At 54.9% G+C, this 9,811-nt stretch overlaps 1 protein-coding gene across 1 annotated transcript in view; it reads right to left on the bottom strand.

The window, feature by feature from the left end:
* LOC103922316 (receptor-type tyrosine-protein phosphatase mu-like) overlaps window positions 1–9,811 on the bottom strand; it is an 18,811-nt gene that overhangs the window by 7,027 nt on the left and 1,973 nt on the right. Inside the window, exons 2-5 of the mRNA XM_009330426.1 lie at window positions 1,895–2,137; window positions 1,036–1,326; window positions 680–777; window positions 24–140 (exon numbers count right to left, since the gene is read on the bottom strand). Of these exons, the coding sequence (XP_009328701.1) occupies window positions 24–140; window positions 680–777; window positions 1,036–1,326; window positions 1,895–2,137 (749 nt within the window). The remainder of the gene's footprint in view (window positions 1–23; window positions 141–679; window positions 778–1,035; window positions 1,327–1,894; window positions 2,138–9,811) is intronic.

The following is a 9,811-nucleotide window of genomic DNA, read 5'->3' as shown; positions in this document are numbered from 1 at the left end:
GTGAGCCCCGGCATCGTCCCCACGTAGCTGCTGCCGGGGCTGTGCTCAGGCAGCGGGTACTCAGTGACGGAGCTGTTCAGCCGCAGCCGCTCCATCTCCAGGAAGCTGCCATCCCGTGCGCTCCTCGTCGTGATGTTCAACTGGGGACAGGAGACAGAGCTGGAGGGCAGCAGCTGCGACCTGCCCTCTGGGAACCTGCCCATGGCACAACGAGACAGAGCAAAGCATCCCTACAAGCCTCCCCTTCCCTGTGACTGCCCCAGCCGTGCAAGGCTCCCGGAGAGGAACCAGCAGGAGCCTTGGCCCCATGCGTGGACCTCAAAGCAGACAAGAGGAGGAGAGGAGAAATTTGGAGCCAACACTCAAGACGTCAGAGCGGCTGCCTCTGTGAGCAAAGGACCAAGCCTCTGTGAAGAGCTGAGGGCAAGAGGGAGGCCGTTCCTTTGAAGAGGTGTATATATGTGTAATGAGCCCAAGGCCAGGTCACTGGTATGGTATTGCAACATCGCAGGCACTGTGCTGACGTCCCCCACAAGAGGAGCCCTGAACTTCTCTTTCCTCCTGTAGGTCACCATGGCCTTCCTTTCCCCACTCTCCTTACCTGCCTGCAGAGAGCTCCAGGCAGGGAGGCACCTGGCAAGGTGAAGGGGATCGCAGGGAATCTGTGGTCCCCTGGTACCTGGTATCCGATGATCTCCCCTTTGCAGGAGGGCAGCAGCTTCCACCGGAGGGACCCCGTGCTGGGATCCAGCCACAGCTTCTTTGGTTTGTCCGGCACTGGAAGCACAGGAGGACGGGGTCATGCATGGGACCAGCAAGAAGGGGCTGATCCCAGAGCAGGGTGCAGGCAGCTCCTGGCCCAGCGGAGAGCGAGGAGGAGACATGCTGTGCTCCAGGGCCCTATACAGCCCGTTCTATTGATTCCCACAGGATCTGAGCAGCCCCAATCCCAGGACCATCACTGCAGGGAGCGGATGATCAGGTTGAGCTGACGGGCGAGGGGCACCTTTACATTTCCTGTAGGTGGACACATACCTGTTTCCTTTGTCCTGAGGAGCCGTGTGTACAGGACCGTGCTGGGCGGCAGGGAGATGGTGACACTGTAGTCAGTGAAGGGCTGCAGAGGGGGACAGGTGAATGTTCCCTTCTGGCCGTGTAGCGTCTCCTCTCCTTTCACCTCTTCAGCCTCACAGGGAGGGGAGGAAGGCCCTGCCAGACGGCACGTGGCCCGCATGCGCTGGCAGGCGTCAGGGAGCCTGCAGGTCCAGTTCAGTTTGATGCTGGTGCTGGAAATCTCCAAGGTCCCGGGGACAACCTGGAGGACCTCTGTGAAGGAAACATTGCAAGAAGGTCACTTCCTTCCCTTCCCCTCCCAGCCTTGCAAAGGTGCTGCGGTCAGACAGCTCTGCTCCCCACCCAGCTGAGTGGGAGGGAAAGCAAGAGGCTGAAACTGGTCACTCCAACTCTGGTAGGGGATCAGGAGGAGTTTGGGGTCATGGTGTGCTCAGAAGCTGGATGTGACCTTTTGGGAGAATTCCCCCAGTGAGGCAACTGCCCCCATTCCGTCAAACATCAGGACATGGCAAGGGAGAACAGGGGGAAGTGCAGGACACTGTGTCCCCAGCTGGGCTATACCACAGATCACAGGGAGCAACAAAGAGGTCCCTCTGCCCTCACACCCTCTGAGTTGTGTGGTTGGATTCATCCTTTGGTGCCATGGGAGAGCACAATGAGACACAGTTCATCCTGGCCTTGCAAGAGCTGCTTCCATGGTCATCGGGCCTCATGGCACTGGGCCCAAGGGAGAACCATGACCATCCCGTGCTGACTCTCGCCCAAATTCCCAGCATCCTGCCCCTGCAAAGTACCATCCTGCTCCTGATGCCTCCCTTACCAATGCACTCCACGTTGGACCGAATGCGGACCCAGCCACCTCTGCTGTCCCTTCCACGCCAAACTTCTCTGTATACAGGTTTCCTATGACTGATGGACTGAACTTCACTCGAACATTTGATTTTGGTGAAGGACGGCTGGAAACCCTCAGGGCAGCTCAGCATCACTTCTTCGTTCTTCTTGTAATTGTCCTGGTCTGGTGCCAGCTGGAGTCCTGAGTCCCACTGGGGCCTTTGGCACATTTCTGGCAGAGGTAAAAGTGGGTGTTAGTTGGGGTTTGAGGTGATGAGGTGGTGCAGGGGTGGCAGTAGGAGGGAAATCCTCGGAAATCCCTCCAGCCCCTGCAGGGAGAGGGAAGGTGACACGTCCATCTGCCAGGACATGACCCCTCAGCAAGGCTTGTTGGCAGGGGGCTCTCCCTCTGTACTGCTCAGGAACCACTGCAGGAGTTGCCAGCTTGCTCGCTGGCACTCTCTTGTCTCTTGCCTCCTGCCTGGGCTGTCCTTTTAACAGTTTGTACGGGCAACACAGCACCAAGGAGGGACTGTGGCGTGCCTGCAGCTCAGCTGGGCAATGTCACAGCCCGCTATCGAGGGTGACGGTAGAGAGGGAACATGGGAGAGCTGCTGCTGCCTCACTTACCACTACACCCTACGGCCCCCTCAATGATCATCCAGGCACCTGTGCTGCTCCTGCCCCACCAGGCATTTCTGTAGGCTGGTTTTCCAGAACTCACTCGTAGAAATTCCCTTGCGCATTTGACCTTGGGGAAGGATGGCTTGAGATCTCCAGGGCAGGTCAGCGTCAGTTCTTCATTCAGTTGTTTGTTGGTTTTTTTGCTTGGTGCAGACTGGACTCTTTTATCCCACTGGGATTTTGGGCACTTTCCTGTCAGGGAAAAAGTGTGAGAGTCTTTCTTGGGGACAGGGAATGCTCAGGCAGGAGGGGGACCGAGGCTTTCCTATGACAGATTGTGGTGTCAGCATTCAACACCATGAGGAAATCCAGGGGCCACCAAGTGGAGGAAAGGAGCATGTGCCCGGGCAAGGTGGTGATAAAGGACACAGGGAGAGAGGTGAACTGAGGGGCAGGATCTGGCCTCCTCCAACTTCCCCATGGCCTGCAACTCAGGAATAGACCAGGAGGAGATGCAGGGACAGTGAGAAAACCTGTCCCACACTGAAGGCTTCTGTCTCTCCCCATCTTGGAGACTGCTCCCAACTGGGGCCCATCTCTGAGCTGTGGCCAAGGCGTCTCACAGATATGGCAGCATGTCCAGGGTCCCTCCTTGGAGGGAAGTACATGTAGCAGGGGAGACCTACTGCTTCCCCACTTACCGGTGGTGCAGGTCAGCTTCTCTGCCACCCCATGCCACATTCCCTGAATGTCCTTCACCTCCCAAGCATCATTCCAACCTGGAGACGTCCCTTTTGCACATCTGATCACAGCAAGGGGAGGAGCGTCCTCCATAAAGCAGCTCAGTGTCAGCTCTTCATTGAGCCCGTAAAAGCTCTCGTTTGGGGTAAAGCGGAGATTCGAGTCCCACTGGGGCTGCTGGCATCTCTCTGCACAGAGGAGAAGGAGCAGCTGTAAGCAGGATGGGAAGGGGCCTGTTGTGGGGTCTATTGCCCTGACTTTAACACTGTCCAGCTCCTTTGGTTACCACATTCAACTCCACTCTTGCAGCCTAGAGCAGAGTTAAGGGTGGCGGCAGGCCACCCCAAGAGCAGTCCCATCCATCCCTACAGACGTGTAGGCTTCCCCACTCAGGCTCAATTTGCGTAAGGCTGACCAGGGACTGGGCTCCTCCCCAGCCTTCACACAGACGTCCTTCCACTCCCACCACCTCAGCCGTATGCCCAGGCACTGTTTGAAGGCATGGGCCTTACAGTAGCCCCCAGTGCCGGGGCCCTTGTTCCTGCCTTTGAACCCCTCCCCAGGAGCACAGACCCTGGCAGCTGCCTGTGGCAAGCTGCCCTTGCACTGTAAGGATGGGGGGGGGAAGCCAAGGCATCCAGGTCCCCCATTCCTGGACTGCCACCCAGGTGGGGCTGAAGCACAACCGTGTCACGGAGGGTCTGACGCCAACTCAGGACCCCGGGGTCAGGGTGATGCGGGGCTGTGCTTACCCTTGCAGGTGGCAGTCCCGTTCCACAGGGTCTGGGTACCGCTGGAAATGCATCTGATCTGGGGGACCGATGGCACATACTCCCCGGCACAGCTCAGCTGCACCAAATCGTTCAAGGCATAGTTGCTCTGGTTTGGGGTAAACCGCAGCTTGGGGTCCCAGTCGGAGGGAGCGTTACATCTTCCTGTGTGCAAACGCCACGAGGGAGAGCCCTGAGGATCACTGGGCTCCAGCAGCGTCCTCGGGGGTGAGGAGGCCCCGTCCTGAGGGGTGCTGGTCCCCCTCACTTGAGAGGGGCGGCAGAGATGAGCACCTCCCTGGATGAGGCCCCGGACCCCAGGTGCATTAACCCTCCTTGCACCCTCAGGTGCAGTGCAGGAGGGTTACCCGCAGGCCCTCCTGCCCACCCAGGAGCTGCGGAGGGGTCCCAGCCGGCGGGAGCCAGCAGCCCGGCGGATGCTGCTCTCTCCTGCGCTCTCTCCCACAAAGACGGGGGCTGTGGCTGTGCACCAACCCCTGTGAGTCTCTGCTGGCACCACTCACCTGCATTCCCGTCATCCTGCTGGGCACTACCTGCTCACACCCACGTGCACACTTATTTGCAACAAAAAGCCCACTCAAGCTGCCAATTTGCTTTTGCTCTGCAGGTTACACTCATTATTTTCTCCTCTCTGTCCCTGGCCCAAAATAACCACTGGCTCCTAGGATTGGATACCTCCTGTCCCATATCCCTCCCATCCTCACCCAGGAGGGGCAACACCCCCACACCTGTGTTGGCAGAAAGGACTCCACAGGGACTGCGGGTACGTATTTAACCAGCTGCATGTTTAGTTGCATTTTGCAACATGTAGATTGGGCAACTGATGGAAGTAAATCTTCATATTTGTTTTCCCTTGGTTTCTAGACAGGAGTGCTGCTGTCTCTCTGCATGGCACTAATTTAGGTCTCTACCCTCTGACCACACACCAATTTTCATGTAATAAGAAACGTAACTCTCTGTGAGCTCTCTTCATCCAACAGATTCAGCTGTAATTACCCAAATGTTGTCCAAAGTTACCAGGGTGCTGCCAGGCAGGCACAGTGTGTTTACACTGCCTCCCAACACATCCAAATGGCATTAGGACTCACCATGACACCATGATTGCTCTGCACGCCTCATGCAGCAGGCCAACAGACAACAGCTGCATCACCTCAGCCAGAATAAAGCCCCTGCCAAATAAATGGAATAACATCCCACCAGACTGGCGAATTGAGCAGCAACTATTTCAGACAGGTGAGAGCTACTCGTGAAGGCATTTCCAGTGTTTCATTTTGCATTTCAGGGCCCATAAATGTGCCTGTACAAAGTTTATTCATCGATGGGGATCCTTGCTGCTTAGAGTCACAGCAGAAATGTGAACAATTGTTGCTTGAAAAGAGGTTTGCGGGGCCTGACCTCAAGCAAGAAGCAGCTTGAGGAATGAAACCCCTCCGGTGGAGACAGCCCCAGGAGCTGAGGGGGCTATTAAGTGCTCATGGGCACGGCTGGCCTCTCCCAGACTGCCCCAGTCTTGACCTTCAGTGCAAAGGGGGCGCGTTGCTTTTCCTTCTGTATGTGCTTCCATACCTCCTGGTAGTTGTTACGTCCCCGCAGTGACACAAAACCCACCGACATGGCAACCTGCCAGGCAGGAAACGAGGAAGGAAAGAGAAATTCTCCTTCGCGTGCAACCTGCTGACACAGGTGCAGATTTCGAGAGATATGTGGGACGGTGTCTTCCTACAAACACCGATGCTCTGCTGGCAGGGGTGGTTGCAGCTGTACGCCAGAGCTCTGCCTTGGTCCCAGCATTCCCTGAGCCTCGCACCAAAATTTCTAGTGCCCTTTATGTCGCAAAGCATTTGCTGCTGATACAACCATGAAGGACCCTCTCTAGAGGTTTTTGGCCTTGTATGGTGCATCCTTAGAGAGGCCAGGGGTAACGCTATGTTTAAAAAGGCCACATCTCATGGTTGCTGCTTTAGAGGTGTAATACAGTACAGACGTACTGTAGTACGAAGGAGAATTAGTCTTCGTTTAAAGATTATGATTTTTTTTTACTAAAAGGTAAAAGGCTGAACACGCCTAATTTCTGCATGCTGAAATAAGGCATATACAGCATTATACTAATTATTGTTGACAGGCACTTAGGAATGATTCTGCCTTTCCCTTAGTTATAGGCGGTTCACTAAAGTACAAGCAAATAGGTGCTGTGTAAGGCTCCCAGGCTGGAAGCGGGTGTGAAAGGATCCCTTGGGCTGAGCTGGCACAACAGCCACACACTTCTCTTAAACCTGGGCATTTATCAGCCCTAGACCTTTGTCTTTTCAGTCAGCATATTTTCCCTTTTATTTTTTTTTGGGTGAAAAGGGCCTGGCAGAGGCGCAGTTTCACTCCAGGGCTTCCTCAGTCCTCCTGTCGGTGTCTGCTAGGAGGGGGTGGCAGGATGCTGCTGTGATCTGGCGTGGTTTCCAGTGCAGCATCAGGCAAGGGCAGACGGTTGAAACATGCTTCTGCAAAGACCACACACGTGCCAGCGGTTTGTCAGTGGCCACATCTGCCCTTCGGGCACAAGGACTCTATCGTTGAGCAGTCCTACAGGCAAACCCTCTTGCTCCCTCTTGGACCCGGCTGTGCCTGCAGAACCCCTTGCAGGCAGCATAGGGATGCCCATCCTCTGCAATTTGTCCTTTCCTTTCTGAGGTCTCGGAGCTGTGGGGGTGAGCATTCAGCCCCTTTTTAATTCCCCGCAGGCTCCCCTGAGCATTCTGGCCTGCCAGATGTGGCCCTGGTGTGCTCATGCATGGGGCAGGCAGCGGTTGATACAGCACCCAGACCCAGGCCGGGCATGGACCATGCCGGGCAGAGCCCAAGGGCTGGGTGGGAGAGATCAGAAAAGGCAGGCAGAGCCCACAGCTCATCCCCATCCCCAGAGGAGCCAGAGCCTGGAGAGTGCTGCTGTAGGGGAGTGCATCAGCCTCAGAAATCAGCCTGGGAATTAACGCTGTCTGACAGAGGGACGGGTATGACAAAACAAGCTTGCGTGCCTTGCAAAGGGGTAGTGTACACCAGCGAGACAGCCTGGGAGGCTGCCAAAGCCTATTTACCTCCTCTACGCAGAGGATCCTGCTAGCAGTACCCATGCTGTCACAGCCCCTCCAGGGCTGCCTCCTACCTGCACCCCTGCTGCTGCAGAGGAGCTGAAGACTTGCAGGGTGTCACAGCACCAACACCATCTGCATTCAGGCACCTGCAGCTGCTCGGAGCCCTTCCTGGTGGCATTTCTGATGACTGCTTGAGGGTAAAGCCTAGAAGTCTCTGCTTCCCCACAGAAGGGGGAAGAGAAGACACTTTCTCAAGAGAAGAGACACTTTTTCAAGAGAAGACACATCTCTTTTTGCCTCAAGAACATCGCTGACTATAACCCATTTCAACCTCACTTCTCCAATAAGCCCAAGCCTGGCAGGCATGTGATTACCACTTGAGACTCACTGGGAGAAGCTAATCCATGACTGCTGGTGCAGTAGAGATGCACAGGTTAGGGGGGACACCTCTGTTCTTGCCCTCTTTCTTACATTCCATCCCCAACCACTCTGTAACCTTTGCCGTGGGAAAAGAGCTCCCTGGAGCAAAGAAGCCTTTGCTCTAACCCAGGGTGGCTGTTTGTGTGCTTTGGTGGTGGCCACGGGAAGCTGTGTGGCACACGTGAGTCAGAGGGTATCGGATCTGCCCCAGTTTCACCAGGCTGAAGCTCACCATTTGTGCAAAGGAGACAGATGCACATGCCTGTGCACGGGGGGATGGGGCACTGCTGGAGAAGGGAGGGTGCTCAGAGAGAAAGAGCAGAGAAACACTCAGCTTCTAGCCTTGTAGGGACTAACAGCATCCGGGAGAGTAAAGAAACAGTCATCAGACAACTGTTTTTCACCCTGCACCATGGTGTGCTGGCAGCCGCCCACAGACCCTCTGCCCCCAACTATAGGAAAGAGGCTGAGACAAGTGAAATTTCAGCATGGAAAATATGGTGTAGATGTGACCAAATGGGCATCTCTTGTAATGTGCAATGTGTGCTCACTGCAAAAAGGAGAATGTTGAATGCCTAGGCAGGAGTCGTAACAAAAAGATAAGTCTGTTTGCCTCATATAGTCAGAGATTAACTGTTATGTTTTTCTTCAGTTGATGCTATTGAATATGAAATACCATCCTTGTTAAAATTGTTTAATAACCATGAATATAGTAAGCATTTTACAGAAGTATCAGGACTGCCTATCCCTGCTGCAAAGGAGTTATGAGTCTGGCGGGCAAAACAAAGCCCCAGCATGCCCTAGAAGCAGATGTCAGGGAGGATCAGGAGAAAGGAGAAATATCTATGCTGGTTAATCCAGGTCAGGCTCCTGGGTTCAGCCCTTTGCTTACCAGCAAAAGATGTACTTTCTTACATTGTATTATCCCATACATGAAGAGTAAAAGACAAGGTGAAATCTAAGGAGCAGCTGGCAAAGTCCAACCCTTTTCCCGTGGCTCAGCAGCTAACAGAAGTGACAGCAAAGCGCGCTGGAGTCTTGCTGCGTTTGATGCCATGTGCTTGTTGAGAGGAGCTAAGAAAAGCAACCACCGTTTCCACCAGCGGAGAGTGGTATTGCAAGCCACCGAGAAGACATGCACGGGTCTTAAAGCATCTCTGTACTCATCGCTAGCAGCCAAAGCTGCCCAGTGGGTCTTTAAGAGCGATGGGCAGTTTGAGGGTGGGGAAGGGGCAGAAAGACCTCGGGGCTGCTCTGCCTGGGAGCAGTGCCGGAGAAAGGAGGTGGCGAAGCAGGTCACTGAACAAGGCACTGTGGGAAGAACAGGCAAACGGCAGCACTTTAACCTGTACTGCTCTGCCATGCAAAAGAGCATCTGACAGGGTTTTAAGAACAGGAGGTGAAATACTTGTTTCCTGAATCTGTATTCTGGTAATGGGGAGTGGAAGCATGGTGGAGAACACAGTTCACAGCCCCAGGGGAGTCCAGCCCCAAGGTGCTCCTCTGCAGTGTCTCAGCATTTGTGTTCCCCACAGGATTTACTCCAGGCACTGTTTGAAATTTGAGTCCCACTGACACAAAGCCTTTCGGATTGAGTGTGGCCTTATTTTACCTAGCACCCTCCCACCCAACAGGCACTGCAGCTACGCTCCTAGTTAGGGCTCCTTGTCAGCTGCTATCAAATCACTGAGTAATGTCAAGCAAGGCTGATGAGAAAGGGGCCAGGGCCAGCCTGGATCACAGACCCTGCCTCTGCAGGGAAAACATCCCCTAGAAGCTTCTCCACCTGCCTCCCAGGCGCACTGGGACTGTAAGGGGATGAGGCTTTCGTACAGGTGCAGCACCTCAGGGGGGAGGAAAACCCTGTAAGAACAGCACAGCAAGACAATAAGGTGACAATAGGACAATGAGACAATGCACTCTGCTCAGTGCATGGTGCCCCTCTGATGGGCTGAGCAGAGCAGCAGTGCTGTGCTGGCTCACTCTTGTATCACACACACCAACCACATCCTCTGCTTGCGGCTGCTCTGCTCTTCTCCGGGCTCCCCGTAGCACTGCCGTATGCCCTCACCTCCTGCCCAGCGCTGGGATGCGACTCTGCCATCCAGCCACATTTCCTCAGCGAGTGCCAGGCCCATGGCCCATGGCCCTTTCCCAAAATTATTGCCATGCCTGTGGCTCTTCAGGAACTGGCACTGCTGGTGCTCAGTGCTGGGGGACAGGGCGAGGGGGGGAAGCTGGCCCAGA

Source organism: Pygoscelis adeliae, unplaced genomic scaffold (genome assembly GCF_000699105.1).
Source record: "Pygoscelis adeliae isolate BGI_AS28 unplaced genomic scaffold, ASM69910v1 Scaffold628, whole genome shotgun sequence".
Taxonomy (NCBI): domain Eukaryota; kingdom Metazoa; phylum Chordata; class Aves; order Sphenisciformes; family Spheniscidae; genus Pygoscelis; species Pygoscelis adeliae.
Note: the sequence above shows the minus strand (reverse complement) of the source record. Positions and strands in the feature narration are given on the sequence as shown.